This window comes from Lepisma saccharinum, chromosome 1 (genome assembly GCF_977018435.1).
Source record: "Lepisma saccharinum chromosome 1, izLepSacc3.1, whole genome shotgun sequence".
NCBI lineage: Eukaryota > Metazoa > Arthropoda > Insecta > Zygentoma > Lepismatidae > Lepisma > Lepisma saccharinum.
This window is the reverse complement of record NC_139229.1, coordinates 199,639,713-199,657,811: the sequence shown is the minus strand read 5'-3', so window position 1 is coordinate 199,657,811 and position 18,099 is coordinate 199,639,713. Positions and strand designations below refer to the sequence as shown.

At 38.2% G+C, this 18,099-nt stretch overlaps 1 protein-coding gene across 5 annotated transcripts in view; it reads left to right on the top strand.

Moving 5' to 3' along the window:
- The window catches only part of Hipk (Homeodomain interacting protein kinase), a 79,544-nt gene that overhangs the window by 35,742 nt on the left and 25,703 nt on the right, over positions 1–18,099 (top strand). For all 5 annotated transcript variants that reach the window (XM_083110696.1, XM_083110703.1, XM_083110711.1 and 2 more), the window contains exons 10-16: positions 3,904–4,098; positions 8,624–8,692; positions 12,329–12,487; positions 14,071–14,335; positions 15,366–15,591; positions 15,999–16,118; positions 17,467–17,628. In XM_083110696.1, the coding sequence (XP_082966822.1) occupies positions 3,904–4,098; positions 8,624–8,692; positions 12,329–12,487; positions 14,071–14,335; positions 15,366–15,591; positions 15,999–16,118; positions 17,467–17,628 (1,196 nt within the window). The remainder of the gene's footprint in view (positions 1–3,903; positions 4,099–8,623; positions 8,693–12,328; positions 12,488–14,070; positions 14,336–15,365; positions 15,592–15,998; positions 16,119–17,466; positions 17,629–18,099) is intronic.

Here is an 18,099-nt window from a genome sequence, read left to right as displayed (position 1 = left end):
TAAAGCGCACGTGTTGGGTAGGCTGCAGTACACAACACAGCATGCTGGCCCAGTCAACAAATTACAAAGTATGCCAATTGCCGGTGCGTCCAGTTCCATTTGACTGCACGTACGCTGTTCCCACTGCTCGGTTCAACAAAGGCAATCGAAAAGTACCACGGGTCAATGTGTGAGGAGCTCTCCTGCATAGCAGTCGGTTCTAGTGTGCTTCCACTGATAACGCGAATATGCCTACCCAAGCTTGGTCTCATTCACCGTTGTCGGTTACAAGTATTTGCATCGTCGAAGTCATTGTGTGGTACCTCAGGACGTTCTACAGTGCATTCCTCGTGGGTAGTGTGCATTCCTGTACTTAATTCGCAGTGGCAAATTGTTGAATGTGAACTAATAATGCCTATCATGAACGAAATAGCATTTAATATGCTCATGGTGTTGTGTGAGTGCCAACGAAATAGTTCTGCTGCTGCTTGTGTGTATGCTGCAAGGTATCCCGATCGGGAACATCGTTCAAGACATGTTTTTCGCACCCTTGCCGATCATGTACGCTGAAGGGGCAATGTTCAGCCTTCTAGCAGTCGCAAACATGAACGCATTGCTCGGCCTGTTCGAGATGAGAGGTCTGCTGGTGTACTTGAAGCCTTCCATCTCAATCCTCACGTGAGTATCAGGCAAGTTGCTTGTGATTCTGGTGTCAGCGCAAGTACAGTGAGAAGGATTTTAAGTGATCACAGATTTCATCCGTACCACATGTCCTTGCATCAAGAGCTACGCAGAACTGATTTTCAAAGCAGGCTAGACTTTTGCATGTGGTCTCAAGCTCAAGTGAATGCAAATGTTCAATTCTTTGACGAAATGTTGTGGTCTGACGAGGCTACCTTTAATAGTGATGGTGAGGTAAATCGGCAAAAGATGCATTACTGGGCCTCCGAAAACCCACGGTGGATGCAAGAGGTTGATCATCAATGTAGATGGTCTCTGAATGTGTGGTGTGGAATCATCGGCGGACGAATAATTGGAACTCATTTTTTTCAAGCGAGGCTTACGGGTGTTGTGTACCGCACATTTCTTTAAGAACAATTGCCCAGTCTTCTCGAAGACGTCCCCTTACACATCAGAACGCACATGTGGTTACAAGATGGCTGCCCAGCACATTTTGAGCTGACAGAGAGGAATCAGGTTAATGCAATGTTTTGTGGTCGGTATAGGTCGGCCTGTGCGCTGGCCTCCTAGACCACCAGACTTAACATGTTTAGATTATTACCTCTGGGGACGACTGAAAGACATTGTTTACCAAAATCGCCCTACAACCAGAAACGACATAATAGAGCGCATAGTTGCTGCATGCAGGCAGATTAGTGAGGCAGAAGTTATTGCTGCACAGAATGATTTCAGTGTCCGTGTGGAGAAATGCATTGAGACCGAGGGAAGACATTTCAAAAATCTACTGTAAGTTGGTAAATGGGCATCACACTGGGTGCTTTACCTATTCTTCTCGTTTTCGTTGTTCATTGGTTTCTGATTACTCTTTTGTTTTTCTTATTTCAGTTAGGCCTATTTCTCTTGTCAAACAATGGTTTGGCAATCAATTGTGAGAAAAGGACCTTTTTCGTTGGCAATGCAGCCAACGAATTCCTTATTGTGCGTGACAGTAAACCATTCGTTGCCAGTCCTAAGCCTGGAGAAAGTGTGAAGGGCGGTCAAAGTTGCAGCTCAAACACAGCTTACAGTAGTATGGTGTTTCAAGAGCGGACCCATTACCATAATTGTTTGTACAGGATCTTATGTACACTGTCCAGTGTTCGTGTTTTGCTATTTACGTACGTAATTCCTCACTTTGGAACACAAATTTCAGGGGTCTGAATTATTTTAATCGCCATTTTGAAACCGGTCTGTGGATTACAAAATCATGTTCGCATCCGTGATTACAAAATCATGTTCGCATCCTTTTCACGTTCTCTGTGACCTTTAAAACGAGGTATTACTCGACCCCCCTTGCCATTTGAAATTTTCGAGTCCTTCCCTAACTTTAGACCCCCTTTTTTGGGTCACGCGATTTCATCCTTTTTTAGTCCCGCATTCATCATGTAGCTTATCGTTGGAAAGCTTGTGTCCTGCACTTTCTGAAACTGTTATGGTTCTGCACTTATCTTAAATGTTAAGCTCGGTATACTCGATTTGGCTCACCTTCCTTTCTTTGCAAAACCATTTTCTACACGGGAAACGGTAGGTGGTATAGACAAATGTTTCATATGACAATCATATTTTATCCCCGCCTTTCCGAATCTGCGTTCCAAACATAATCTTTCCATTTGAAGACCGCACGAACGGGTACGTGTGCCCCCCACTAAAACTACAAAGGGTGGCTTTCGGGCTGTTGCAAATACTTTCTACGGATTCTTTGGGCCCAACTTCGTGGTGCACTTTTTTTTGTTTCAACTTGATACGATCTCCTGTTCTCGAGAAAAATGTAGTGTCTGGGCCACTCTGAAACACCCTGTATGTGTGTGTGTGTGAAAAAATAGAATGTAATACTACATGATGAGATGATGAGATATTTTCTTTCAATTTGCAGTTGTTACAAGCAAGTAAACTTCCTTTTTTATTATTTAACTTTTCATTCCTTTTTATTATTTAACTGTATGCTCCCTTCATCAGACATTTATTTGTAATTTGATCAGCATTCTAGTGATAACAATATGGGAAATTTAACTAGCAAGAAATTTAAGCAGTGATTCCTACGTATTACTAATGTTTTGTCATATAAGTTATCATTACGTGATGGAGCCTAACAACTATGTTAACAGTGAAATTAGGATTATTGTTATTTATTAATAATCCACACGTCCTAATGTTGGATATTTAGTAGCTCTTATTGTATATTTACATACCACTATTACATGTTAAAAGTAGGGTACGGTAAACATGGGTGTAAGTAAAGATTTTTATTTCTTATGAAAGTCCAGGTATTGGGAATGTTTTTAAATTTTGATTATAAATCCTAGACATCATCAGGGAGTACAGAATCTTTATTTTGTTTACAACATTTCTTCTTAACCTTTTCAGTTGGGGTAAATTTCACTTGTGACAACTTGTCTACATTGTCATCCTCATTATTTAATTTCTTCCAGTGTCCTTTTTTAATGAACAAATCTTCCCACATATTTAAATCTGTCTCCTATTACTTCTTAAAAAACAAAAAACTTTCTTTTCTTTTGACTGTAAGTTCCTTGTGATAAGAATGTGAATTTATAATATCCAAATCATGTTCATGTCATCTCCCTCCCATTTTTTGTGATATATGACCTACATAATCCTTTCAACATGAACAAATTGTGACCATATATTAGAAGGAAAATAGTACAATGTAAGCAAATTGTTTATTTTCGAATGTAAGTTTAAGTTAAGTAGAGCATTAAACCTAGATTGTATTTGTTTGGTGGTTAAAAGGTACCCATAACGTGGATTCACAACTTTGCCCATTGTGGAGGTTTAACATCATGCTCCAGCCATCTCTATTCCCAGGTACCCATTTATTAAGAGGCTGGGTGAACCACGTGACTACATTTACATGGATGGTGTTGGAAAAAATTCAACCTTAGATCACGCATCCCAGGAATTGAACATGGCTCTCTTGCTTGGGAGTCAAACACCCACCCTACCAACTGAAGCACTAGTTTATGTTCGCATGAAATAGAAATTTAATTATTTATTCAGTGTATTTTTTTGTAGTTATGTTTTATAATTTCCTAAATTTTGATGCTTCTAGAAATTAATGTTGTACTAAGATTGCCAGTTTACATGAAATAAAAAAAATGTAAGTCTAGAGAACAGGCATTCCCATTGCTATTGTATGTGATAATTATTCAGTCTGCAAATGTATCATTATTTTAATGTTTATTACAGTACCAGTTGTATAATGGGCGATCTGTAGCAAGACAATATGCTGGAGCGACAAGAGCTGATCCTTTCCAGCATCAGCTGGTGTCTTCTATTTTGTGTCCGCCTTACCAAGGAATGGGATCTCCAGCAAAACATGTGACTGTTGTGGCACAACAACCACCTCAGCTTCAGATACAACCACCCATAATTTCACAACAGGTGAGACTTCTTGTTGGAATTTGTTCTATGTAATCTTTAAATACACAAATTCAATGTAAAAATGAGATTATTTGCAGTATTGGTAGAGGCATGCAGATTTCGTTTCTGACGGAAACACGAAATGTGAAATAACACACCATAATGTTCATTTTTCATGTTTTTGAAATTCGAGATAGGTGTATTTTCCTTCAGTCATGAAATGAACTGCAAAATGCCAAATATTCTCCTAACCACGAAATTTAGAGTTTATTTTCCAATAAGACACTTTCTGAAGTCTGAATTATCCTGTGAGTTATACAAATTGTGGAAAATGGATTAATTCTGTTGTAAATATTTGAGAAGCAAAAATGGATTCCTTTACACTGAAATAAACTTAAACTCGGATAACTACATAAATGTACTATTAGAAGGGAAATCTTTGGTTTCTGTATGTAATGATACTAGTTGGGTTAAGGGTATTAATAAATGGAAGGTTGTTGAGGAAGCCCGTGGATCTAATTGTACCCCCCAAAACTAATAGTATTTCAAGTTACTAGGTTCGAAGGCTAAGGCCGTGCTGTTACACGACACCTTAGATTTCTTTCGAGAATCAGGGAAAAGGTATAGCAAAATGCACCCTCCCAAAAGTGACATAAAAAAGGCAAAAGAATTGCAAGGTGTTTTTTTTAACTACCACACGTAATGAAGTTATTGTGGAAAAAAAACACTACGAGTCACGTCACACTCCAAAAGAGACAACCCTGTAACAAAATCCACATAAATGTCTAACTACATCTTAATTCATTATCAACGAGCAAGTGAACCATTATTGCATGTACATACCTTTAGCAATTTGTAGTAAGGGAAGGATTATTTGTTTTACCAATGATCATTATAGCAAGAAGATTCTCTTATAAATGATAACAGTAATTCTCAATTTAACTATAACAACATTTATTAATAGCAACCATTCATAGTAATTTCTAGTCATTAACAATCGTGGTCCACTTATTATTCAAGCATAATAAGTAACAATCTTGATCATTCGACAATACAAGCATGCGTATACAGAGGCTGCAATATTTTATGCAATTATTTGCACACAAAAATAGAACTTGCTTTATTCTTGCAACGATTGCAAGGAAACTGCATTTTGGTTGCTTTCCATAGTATGACTAGTCGATCATTGAATTCATGGTCACGTGGATACATTAATTCCACCAAAATCCAATTTTATGCAAACTCAAATCTTCCTTCTTATTAATGGTTAAATACGACTATCACCAAAATCAAATAGACACACGCACTAGCAAGTACATACTTCATTTTCTGTTCCTCGTTCCTAAATTGGAACTATGGAACACAATACATCGTCATTCGTGGCAAGATCACAATCTTTCCTAATAGCTCCCATTGCTGCTACAAATGGCCTCGTTTCTCGGTGCATCTGGGTAGGAATTTCACGCTCAGGGAAAATACCATTAGTTCAATGCCGAACATAATCCTCCTTTTAAATGGGACGCAGTTCTGTCGTTGAATACTCGAGGCATGCACAATATGCAAAACCTGGTCAAGCAGCAATCACATTAGTCAAAAATGCACCATTTCACGTACCGGCATTCTTCTTGCATCTTCCTCGTGCTCGTCACTTGTTCTTTCCTCCTAGCAAAGATTCGCATGATTCCTCTTTCCACAAATAGTTTGCACCAAAATGCACAAGTACCCACATGTCTTTTTTCCAAGTATTCTTCTCCTGAATATATACGTACGTAATTTGCATAGTCCCTTTCACTTCACATGCAATCAAAAACTTGCATATCTTCTACGTTCCATCACAACTTGTGAAGTAACTTTGCCTTGTACAATTGCGTTACAACGTGGTCAAGATGCACGTCATCATGCAAACTTGTTCACCACATGGTGGCTTCCTTGACACAACACATCAGTACTAAAGAACGGGCGAAGTAGGTTGCTGTCTTGCTGCTGTGCTCCAGGCAAAGTGTAGTAATGTGTCAGCTGGCGAAAAAGAGCATAGTGAGTGATACCAAGTGTAGTCATCTAGCGGCCAACACGATAACTACCTCAATACGTCGCAACCCAAATGCCATGCGTTCAGCAGTGAAGCATGAGATTGTATCGTATTTTCACGCGAAATATAGCCGCTCAGAAAATATGCTACATGTAATAAGTGTAGTTTTAAAATCAAATTTTGGATAATGTTCACCATTTTTTAACACAGAAATGCCATTTTATATACTGCTTCTGATCCCGAAATGTGCCCAGTTTTTGTACTGAAATCTTTATCTTTTATTCACTATAAATATGTGGCTTTAAGTATTGGTATGCTACCATTCGGTTAAAATTCTGTTACAATTTACCGACACTTCTGACTTTTAACGATCCTATTGAAAGTAAATGGACTCGTTACAACCCTGAAGTGACTGTACCATTGAAAATTGCATGTCTGGAAATTACCCGCAACCAGCACTGAGCTCGAAACTATAGACATGTTCACAAATCATCACACTCTTTAAGGTGTGTTGATGTGGTGTATTGTTTAATGCATAAAGAATAAAAATTTAAATGCTGGTTCAAAAATATTTCATTGCTACAAGATGTTGCTGCCTTAATTGTGTATATTGTTGGGCATATCACAAAGGGTATTCTTTTATAAAGTATGTGGGTTTGTTTGAGTTACATCCATTGCATATCAAAGCATACTGGTTTCTGAGATGTGATGTATGCATGATTTGTCATAACTCGTTGAAGTTTTCCTAATCCTGCTTTGAGATGTGTAGTAAGGATATTTGCGGGAGTTATTTCAGAAGCCATAATTATTTTAGTTATGTCTTTTTGTAATGTGATTGTCAGTGTGTGTTAAATTATCTAGAATGATGAGTCTTTAATGCTGCACTGGATCTTCCAACCAATCAGTTTTTGAAAATTCCTAGCCTTTCCCCCCCCAAAAAAAAAGCAGCACTACGATATTCCAAATTCTGAAAAATTGCATCTGCTTGCAATATCTTCTACAGCATTCATGTGATGTGTTTTATGCTGTTGTTGAGGCTATGAAACTATTGTGAATACCTAGACAACAGCTCTGAATGCTCTAGGTAAGCAGATTTAACTTTTAATAATTTGAAATACAGGGTAGGGTTCATAAGTAATGAGCCTCACTTTATACTGACGCGTGCGCACCCTGCAGCGCACTCCGCTTGACATGAACGGTGGTGGTGGGTGTTGGCTTCGCAGAGCAACACGTGTCAGTTAGCTCCCAGCTTTCGGAGCGGTAGCATCGGCCTTAACAGTAGCCCCTATACGGTGGTGCGTGACACGGTGATATGGAAAGTTTGTTAGAGCAACGCTACGCGATCAAATTTTGCATCCTGTTGGGCAAGTCTCCTTCCGAAACGGTCACAATGCTTCAACAGGCGTTTGAGACTGAGTGTCTGTCCTCTTCTCAAGTCAAAAAGTGGCACAAGGCTTTTCGTGAGGGCCGGGAAGAGGTGACTGACGAGCGCCGGTCTGGATGCCCGTCGTCGGCCCGAACTGACGTGAATGTGCAACGAGCGCGTGATTTTTTTGAACACGGACTGGCGTTTCAGTCTCTACCAAGTAGCAGAAGCCCTGAACTTATCGGAGACAACGGTGCAACACATTTTTACCAAGGACTTGCACATGCAGAATGTCTGCGCGAAACTTGTGCCGCGAGTTTTGAGCCACACCGCCCTCATCGTCAACGACTACGTGGTCCGATTCAACGTTCCTGTGGTTCCCCAGCCTCTCTACAGTCCAGACTTGTCGCCTCCTGACTATTTCTTGTTTCCACGCTTAAAATCAGTGCTGAAAGGAAAACGTTTCGACTCCATCGAGGACATCAAAGCAAATGTAATGGCAGCCCATGCAGCCATCCCAGAACAGGACTTCGGGGACGCCTTTGAGTCATGGAAAAGCCACCTACAGAAGTGCATTGATGCAGGAGGTACCTATTTTGAAGACTATTAGTCAGTTGTACCGATCAGCTCAATAAATATGTCTTTTTGAACGAAGGCTCATTACTTTTGAATCCTACCGTGTATCATAGCATTTTTTTGAATGGTGAGGAATTTTTGAAAACTGCTTGGCTGGCAGTGGTCAAAGATCCATGGCCTTGGCCTTTAATTGATTTTTGCGTGTACACATGTGCACGCACACATACGTACATTTATTTTCACTATTAACCTAGATAGCCAGAAAAGTGACTTAGGAAAAGATTTGGATTTGGGTCACCCTTGAAATGAGAGTAGTGAATTGGTTACAATTGTAGATAATGCTGAGTTATTTGTGTGTGTATATATAGTATTGGATTTAATAACTTTATACTAGCTTCTATTTTTCAAATTTCTCTCGAGTATAATTTTGAGTGAACATACATGTTCATTTCATTTACAATTTAAAAGTATAAAACACAGCTGAAAAGGTAAGACAGACCATGTTTTATATATATATCATGTGTTACATGTTAAAATAACACTTATATGTTAATGTTTCTGTTGTTACCTTCCAGGTTGCGGCCCAGCAACAATATGTACCTGTATCAATGGTAGAACAAAGCGGTAGGCAGATGCTTTTGACAGTGAGTATCATAATTGCTTTATTTTCTAATTATTAACATAATTTTGTGTTAAAGGTTAAGTTCCCCGTGCATTTACCACTGTACCATGAAGGCACATTTAGGACATTCTTGATCTCGGCCATTTTTTTAGGTAATGTGATCAGCATCATACTCCGACCACCTTTACCACCCCAGGTATCCATTGATTTGAGGCTGTGAGGAAAAATCCACTTACATTGGCCGATACCAATAGAATACCAGTTAAGCTGTGCCATTCCTACCAAATAAAAAAAAAAAATGCACACACAGCAGTATTGCCAAAAGTTTTCCCACTTTTTATAAGATTGTAAAGCTTAGAATATGCTGAAATCATATACTTCTAGAGTAATTATAGAACATCTGATGGCACCTTATACTAGGCCATTCAAATATGACCAAGACTGATTTTTCTTCAAACAACCTACCATGTGCAGCTTTTGTGTGTCCTTGGGAGAATTCAGTCGTGTCTTGGGTGTTGCTAGAGTGGTGAGCAAACAGAAGGTGCCGTGGAGTGTGGAACAAAACATTGTGATCAAATTTCTCGTTGGAAAAAACGTCCAGCCATCTGAAATTTTGCAGAGACTCAAACAACAGTATGAGGAAGTCTCTCTCTCACAAACCCGTGTGTTTGAGTGGTGTAAGTACTTGGGTTCACTACTTTATTCCCGAGTCCCAGCAGTCATTATGTGAGTAGCGGCATACCAGTTCTCCCAGACCCAAGAAAGCACGGAGGACCCGTTCGGTAGGAAAAGTGATGGCAACATTTTTTGGGACTGGCAGGAGGTTATCCATGTAGACTTTCTTACAGATGCCAGAACAGTCACTGCAACTCCTGACAACAGAAGTGAAGGAAAAGATCCAATCCAAGGCAAAGAGAGGTGGAGAGCGGGTAGCCTTCCTTCAAGACAATGCATGGCCTCATACAGCCAAAACAACTACGGCAACCCTCAGCAAATTGAAATGGGACCTTCTACCACACCCGCTATACAGTCCCAATTTGGCCCCAAGTGATTTCTACCTGTTTGGAAGGCATGCAGTTTGCAGATCACGACGCCGTCATTGGCAGTGTTCTGGAGTGGATACGCAGCCAACCGAAAAAAATAAATATAAAAAGGGCATTAAGATGCTTCCAGAACGTAGGAAGAAATGTATGTACTCTGAAGGGGAGTACGTGGAAAGGTGACATGTGCAAAGAAGTATTTGACAATTAAGGATTTGGTATTTAAAAAAAAAAAAGTCCCGGTCATATTTGAATATTTTGAAACACCACAGAACAGGTGGAAAGAGACTAAAAGTAATCATATATTTTCATAACTTGTATGACAATAAAAATAATACATTGTCATAACAACATTTGAAAATGGTTAGGCTAAGTTCAAAGTTCCACATTTGTGAAATATTTATAATAATTTACTCATATGATTGCTCAAAATTTATTCATATAATAATGCAATTAAATGTCTGAAATTACTATTTAAACTAATTTCATTAAATGTGATGTTTAAAAAAGCCAATTTGTATATCATGACAAAATTATCAAATTGTGCAATATTCTGAATTCATTATCATAACAGTTATTTTTGACTGACAATATGTTCTTTCAGACAAGCAAGATAAGTTACATTCAAATTGATAATTAAATTTATTGAAATTGTTTACATTTTCATTGGCATCAAGATTTATATACAAAGGTCAATTCTTTAAAATTGTTCAATGTATAATACCGTGCGTCCATTTCGATCTGCAGCCGAGAGATCGGGAGAAGCGTGGCGGGCGGCGCTGATGGAGAAGCCGACATTTGCGGCCTGTAATGCCCGCTTATTTTTATAGACATATGCAGACATTTATATAAATATTGCAAAACGATCACTAACCTGTGTTATAACACGCAAAAGTTCTTCTGTAATTCATCCAAGTTCTGCTCTTATATACACAAATAAATACGGTATAGAAACGATGTTAAGAGCCACAGATAAAAAAGCATTTTAATCATGGTTTTGATCAGTAACGTCCTGCTTAAGTTTATATCCTTGAAAGAGTTTTGTGGCGATGGGAATCGTTTGGAAGTTTCGAATGTGCAACACTGTATCAGGATTACACTGCAGACGAAACCGATAAAAGTGAATGGTTTTCGTGAGCTTCCTCGCAATCCGAAATATTTGAGCTCGAGTTTTTTGTTCCTTCGCGACTAGATGAAGACAGAGTTGTAAATATAGTGGCGAGCAATGTAAACCAAGAGCGTGTTAATTTCGTACTGTGCGCAAGAGTGTTATTCTTGGTTACTTGCAGTTACTTGTTTGTGTTATTGTAGTGTGTATGTGTGACGTGTCAGTGAGACGATTGGAATGCCAGCCGCAAGATTCACGTTAGAACAAAGATTTTTTATGTATGACACGTACCTACGTGAAAACAAACTCGTGTCGAGACGTGTGTAGGTAATTTGTACAGAAATTCCCATGCGTTTCAACTCCACACAGAGATACGGTTAGATAACTTGTCCTTAAATTACGAGAAACTGTATCGTTAAATTTTAAAACACCTTAGCAAAAACGACGGATTCTAACCGAAGCAAAACTTGATGATATTGGTGCAGCGTTAGAACGTTCTCCAAACAAACCTCTACGCCGTGTTTCACAAGAGGTGGGCGTGTCAAAATCATCGGCACATACAGTCACTAAGCTACTAAAATTAAAACCATACTCTTATAACACAAGTTAGTGCTCGTTTTGCAATATTTATATAAATGTCTGCATATGTCCATAAAAATAAGCGGGCATTTCAGGCTGCAAATGTCGGCATCTCCGTCAGTGCCGCCCGCCACGCTTCTCCCGATCTCTCGGCTGCAGATCGAAATGGACGCACGGTATTATGTCATTCTTGGCATTTTGTATCAACATTCAAAAAATGGTAATTGTAATCATTAGATAAGTGTATTGTGATATGCATTGTAAAATAGCTGTAACAGAGCAAATATGTGCATTTACTACACAAACATTCAAGCTGTTAAGCACTTATTGACAAAAATATAAAACAAAAAACAATTGAAGATAACACATACTAAAAAATCGGGCTTGAACTAGTTACTCTGATACTAGTTGTCTGTGACTTTAGGTTCTAAATGTTCTTGTAAGCAAATGCATAATTTGATGCTCTTGTAACTTTTGTTATTTCTAGTTTTTTATCAATATAATAATTATAAAAATATTTATTATTGTTTGAACATAAACACTATTCATTAGCATATGTAAGCTGGTATTCCTTTTCAACATATATCCGTAGCTTCCTACTGAGCTACTACATTGATTTGAATTTTTGACAGGTATATACATAAAATGATGTGCCAATCAAGACTTCATATTTAACCGAGGACATTTATCGAAGTGATTGGTTAGTGAGATAGATTAGACTGAATTGTCTTCTCGATATTTAGTCTCACTTTCTTCTCTTTTCATCACATTTATCGTCATACTTGTGATTTGTTTTTTCTCAGAAAATCTGCCTCACTTCTCACAATTTATAATTGACACAAGTGTACACACATATATGTAGAATTGTAGATGCTTTTTCAGAATATAAATTGGGATGATTTTTCATAACATCCCTATTTTCTTTTTACAGAATGCTGTTCAGACATCTTGGCCTGCGAACCGACAAATGGCTATAGTACCGTCATGGCAGCAGCTGCCGCCACAGCATGCAGCAATTCAGCAGCCTCTGCTGTCTGATGCTGGGGATTGGGGTCGTCCTCTCATTGTTGACTCCAGCACAATATTGCAGGTAAAATTACTGTGAAATGCAATTTCTTTCTCCAATGTTATTTTTCCTAGAAACCTATGATAATAGGGTTTTGAATCTTAGAAAGTTTGGCATTCTGAGGAATTTTAAGTTTAAAACCCACATACTGTATTTTTCTATCAAATTAAACATCATGTTCAGATGAAAGCTAGTTGTAGTCACTTATGATCAGAGTACAGAAGGTGATGACACATAAAATTACATTATATATTAGTTAAGCCTGAATTCTTCATGAATGACCATAGTCACCTATGTGAATATGACTACAATGCATAAAATGGCCATGAAGGAGCAAATGCAGTTAGAAAACCTGGAAAAGCAATGAAAAATACTACAAGAAAGTTTTAAAAAAATGCAAATAAAAGCAATTATTATTTCCATTCTATTAATGTTAGAATCATTTTGATGCCCCTCTTCAAAAAGGAGGATGGATTTTCATCCATGAAAAATAGTCAAATTGCTGTGCAGAGTAACATATTTTGAAGGGGTGAAATAAAACTAAATTTTTACTACTTTTTCTACAAGGTTTTCATATCTGTTTGTATTACTTTGGTACTGTGAAAATAAATTGTTGATTGTATTGTATTTATTGTCATTGAAGAGAGGGGTGACTGACCCCTACAGAAGGCTCCCCAAAATCAACCTCACTTCCACATAGTACACCCTGGTAACTGCAGTCTTGTAGACCAATGAGGCTCTGGCACCTGGACCCATGTCCTGTTTGTCCATATGTGTGCTGAGTGGCCATTCACAACGTCCACTTAACCGGTGTAGAGATCCTCAGACATGTTGGTTGTTGCTATACTGCTCGCAATTCCAACTGGTGGCTGGGAAACAATGAATCGGCGATCAGATGAATTCTCTTCGACTGACATTGGACATTTTCAAGTCGCAAGACACCAAATCTTCCTGGCGGGACTAAACAAATGAGCAATGGATACACAGCATGTTGCCAAATAATGTGATTACAATGAATTGAAATAATGACGTCAATAAGCAGAGAACAATGCCTGTACTAACAAACAGAGTTTCATTCCTTAAAACAACACAGGACTTAGAATAAAAAAATAATGAAAATAGTGGTGGACAATTTGCCTACCATTATCTTTGCCGTTGACTGTACCATAGTACACAGAGCACAGAACATTAGTACACAAAACACCCAAACACTACAAACGAGTCAATAAAAACAATTGACAAAAACAGACATACGCTTGGCAACATTGTAACAGGAGGGTGATTCTACTCTTACAGCTCTTACTTCGCAACTAAGGTTGTTGACACTCATCGAGGCACACACCCCCGAAGACAATTGATGGACATATAGAGCTATGTAGTAAACAGTAGGTCAGTCACAGTTGGGCTTGCGATCAGTATAAGGAGTGTTTAAGCTTTAGAAATTGAGTAAGAACTGGGATTCTCAATGTTGTTTTAGTTAAGCTTCTTGTCTCCATATTGTGTGATGAGAACAAATAACCTATATGCTGAAGTGCCCATAATTTAAAAATCAGTCTATGAAATTAACGATTCTGACACCCATTATGTAGAATCTTGTTGTTTTGCAGGAACAAAGGCCAGTATTTCCTGTTGAGGTGCCTGAAGTGTACGATCCCATGATAGACCACACAAATGCTGTCAGTAGTCAAGCTAGTTGGAACACCTCCAAAAGGAGCACAAAGGCACATGCTCCACCAGTGGCTCACCACAACATGGTGAACCATCTCACAGTACCTGTTAGCACCCATTGTGTACCTCCTAGGACTGAAAAGAAGGAGCCTACCCAATTAAGTCCGGTCAAAAAGCGAGTAAAGGAAGGCACTCCTCCGACAGGTGAGTAAATGAATATACTTTTGTTGGCCATTTTAATTCTAATATTGTTAACTTTTTTCTCATGCATATCAATTCTGTAAGAAATACACTTTGCCTCTTTAAAGTTATTACCAATTAGTAGAGGTGTAACAGGTGAACTCTCTTGTTTTTCCATGTAGTATACCCCAGAAAAGGAATTCATTAGTCCAAGAGTCGTCGTGTGTTCTTATATATGTTGTCTATGTGTGTGCTGAATCCTACTGTGCAGTCCTTTTTTTTTATATTTTAGTGTTTTGTTATTGATTGAATTTTAAAAAACAAACTGTTACGCCTTGTGCCAGAACAATTATGTCTGACTTACCTTGGAGCCAGTAGGTTATAAAACATGGCACACAACATATTACAACCTTAATTCAAAAGTCCGTACTGGGATCAATAATGAAATTATCTGTGGCCATGGTGGCTCAACCGGTAACACGTCTGACTACCATGCTAAAGGTCCCAGGTTCGATCCCCAGCCGGTTCAAATCCGGGAACTTTTCTAACGTTGGAAGGGGCCGCGATGCCCACCCAGCGTCGAATAACATGGGTACCTGGGGGAAACCCTGGGGGCTAAAGGTGGTCAGGGGTGCGATGCTGATCACATCACCCCCACTCACGACCGGATCAAGAAAGTGTTGGGCGTTACCCCTGCACCCCCTATATGCCTTCATGGTGTGGTGGCGTGGTGCTAAGCACAGGAGACCACTTTACCTTTTTCTTGAAATTAGAAATTTATTTTCCAGATATGTAGAAAAACTACCACTTAAATAGGAAACAGTGTGTAGAATAAAAGGTTTCAAATTATTTCCCATCCTGCACACCTCTAATTTTTATATTAAAATGAATTTTCTGTCACAATCCTATAATTCCTTTGTTCATGCATTTAACATATATTGATTATTACAGCTGGAAATTTTCAAATTTATTTGTACTTTGGGGGAATTTGAATATCTGTAAACTTGTACTTTTATATACAATTATAAATATTACCTGTACTTTTTGTTTTCAGAACCATCTGCTTACAGCCATAGTCATAGTCATAGTCGAATTCGAAATTCTCCAGTGGCTACTTCCCATTGGCATCCCCAAGCAGTAGCTGGCAGTTCAGGGACCAACTCAAAACAAGAACAAGCTGCTCCAGCTCGTCAGCAGACAATTACCATTCATGATACACCATCTCCAGCTGTTTCAGTTATTACTATCTCGGATAGTGAAGATGAGGCTCCTGGAAACTGGTAAGTATGGATTGAAATCCTTACATTACACTGCTTTACAAAATGAAACTTGTTGAGAGCTGTTTTGGAAATGAGAAATGATTTATTTAAGTCCTCTTTATGCACAGAATGGCTGATCAGGACTTGGCCTGCTGTTTAAAGTGGGATCCGAACCTCTGTGTACTTCCATGGGGTAGTTAGAAATATGAGTGAAAGAGGTGTTAGTCATACTCGTGTGCATAGAATATAAATTATGTTGGTACATGGTTTAATTTATTCTTTTATGAAAATAAAAGCATTCAGGATATGAACAGTGAGAGTTGGAATAGAAAATGGAACAACTCATAAGAGTATTGAAAGTTCAAGTTGTTACAGATAAATATAGATTATTTTGAGAAATAATTGTTGTTTTAATTTATCCATTACAGTTGCAAGGATAAAAACTGCACAGCATGCCATGGGTCAAAAATAAGTGTCTCCTGTAATATCAATTCCAATAACTGTCCGTCTGTGCTAACAGTCACTCCACAAGATGAAGTACACCACAGGTATGGCAAACCATTATTTTTTTTTCTGTACATAAATCTTGACAGATTGTCTGTACAATCACAGTTATTTTATATTTAACAACAGTATAAAAATATATCTTCTGCAGCTGATATTTTTTTTTATTTAATCAGTGTTTCATCACATTGTTAAGTGAAAAAATGTAATTACATTTTTACCAAAGAGCTGTTGCATCATGGAGTTTAGTTTAGTTTTCTGGAGCAGTGTAACACATTCGTCGTCATCACTTTGAAGGTATACATTGAATATCATAATGGATATTTAGGCTGTTACGTAGAGATGTTAAGTTTAAGACATTGACTGTTGCCAGAAATTGATTGTGACTAAGTGAAATAAAGGAATTTAAATTTTACATTCACATCTTTTACATTTCCTCAAATTATACATTCAGTATTGATGGTTCCAATAAAGCAACATGTTACAAATTCTCAACAATTTTTCATTTTTCTACATAAAGAATTGTAGGCAACGTCATTGAAACAACTTTTCTCGTGTTACCAACCAGGTTAAATTGGCCTTAGCTTACAATGCTCTCATCATTATCATTATTCCGGAGAACACTTGTTTGAAATTTCCTCATTTCAAGTTCGTTCAACATGATCCCCTGGAAAATGTTCTTTTATATTTTTTTTTAGATCTGATCTGATACTGATGTTGAAGTATTTGTATTGGTACCCCCCCTCCAATTGGTTCAAATTTAATCACTTATACTGGCCCTAACTTTTCTGGAGTTTGGGTGGGTATCTTGCAGGACCTGCAAAAATGTCATGCAACATGCATAATTTAATTTGCCAAAAGCATTCTGGAAGAAATGTATTTTGTAAATAATCATAAATTATGAATATTGAAAAGCAAAACTCTGGTAAATTGATATGGTATAGTTCTGGTGATGAACTTTTAACAATGTTCTGAACTGCTTTGAATCTTTTGTTTCCCAAGTATAAGTGAGAATCTCTAATTGAATCAGTATTGGTATAGGCATCCGGTGAAAGTGGTATTGGCTCATCCCTAATGTTATGCATAGTAAGTCACGAAATAACACAAGTTAGTCATTAACATAATTTTTTTTTCATCCCTTTTTAGGCATATACATTATTATGGATGGACGGACTAATACGAAATTCTTGCCAATACTATGTTATGCACCACATTAGGTCTGAAAATTTATTTTAAAATTTCCTTTCATTTGTCAATTTTTTTATAACCAAGGTCTTTAACTGTGAGATAAACTTACTTGTCAGTTATATATGTATATAGTGAAAGTTAAATTAAATCCACTGTGAAATTTTCTTCGCCATTTTAATGTGTATTTGATACTTTTATTTCCAGTACACAATCTACTCCTAGAGGAAGTACAAAACAAAGGAAAAACGTGATATCCTGTGTGACTGTAGCAGACAGTGATGAAGAACACAAGAGCCCGGCCAAACAACAGGTCTTCTCTGCAGCATCACAAGTAGTTAGAGAAATTAAACATGAGCCTCAGCCAAGGTAATATATTCATGTGTCAATTAATATGATTGAATAGTAGAACTCTTAAGTGGCCGCGGTGGCTCAGTCGGTAACGCGTCTGACTACCATGCTCAAGGTCCCGGGTTCGATCCCCGGCCGGTTCAAATCCGGGAACTTTTCTAACGGTGGAAGCGGCCCCGGCGCCTACCCAGCGTCGAATAACATGGATACCTGGGGGAAACCCTGGGGGGTGAAGGCGGTTAGGGGCGTGATGCTGATCACATCACCCCCACTCACGACCGGATCAAGAAAGTGTGGGGCGTTACCCCCACACCCCCTATACGCCTTCATGGCGTGGTGCTATGCACAGGGGAACACTTTACCTTTTTTTAGTAGAACTCTTAACACTGTCATTACAACTTAAAAGTTGGTATTTTAATAATTTTTCTGAACGTTTCCTAATACATCTTTTTAGTTTGCTAAAAATGAAAACATGCAGGATGTAATAGG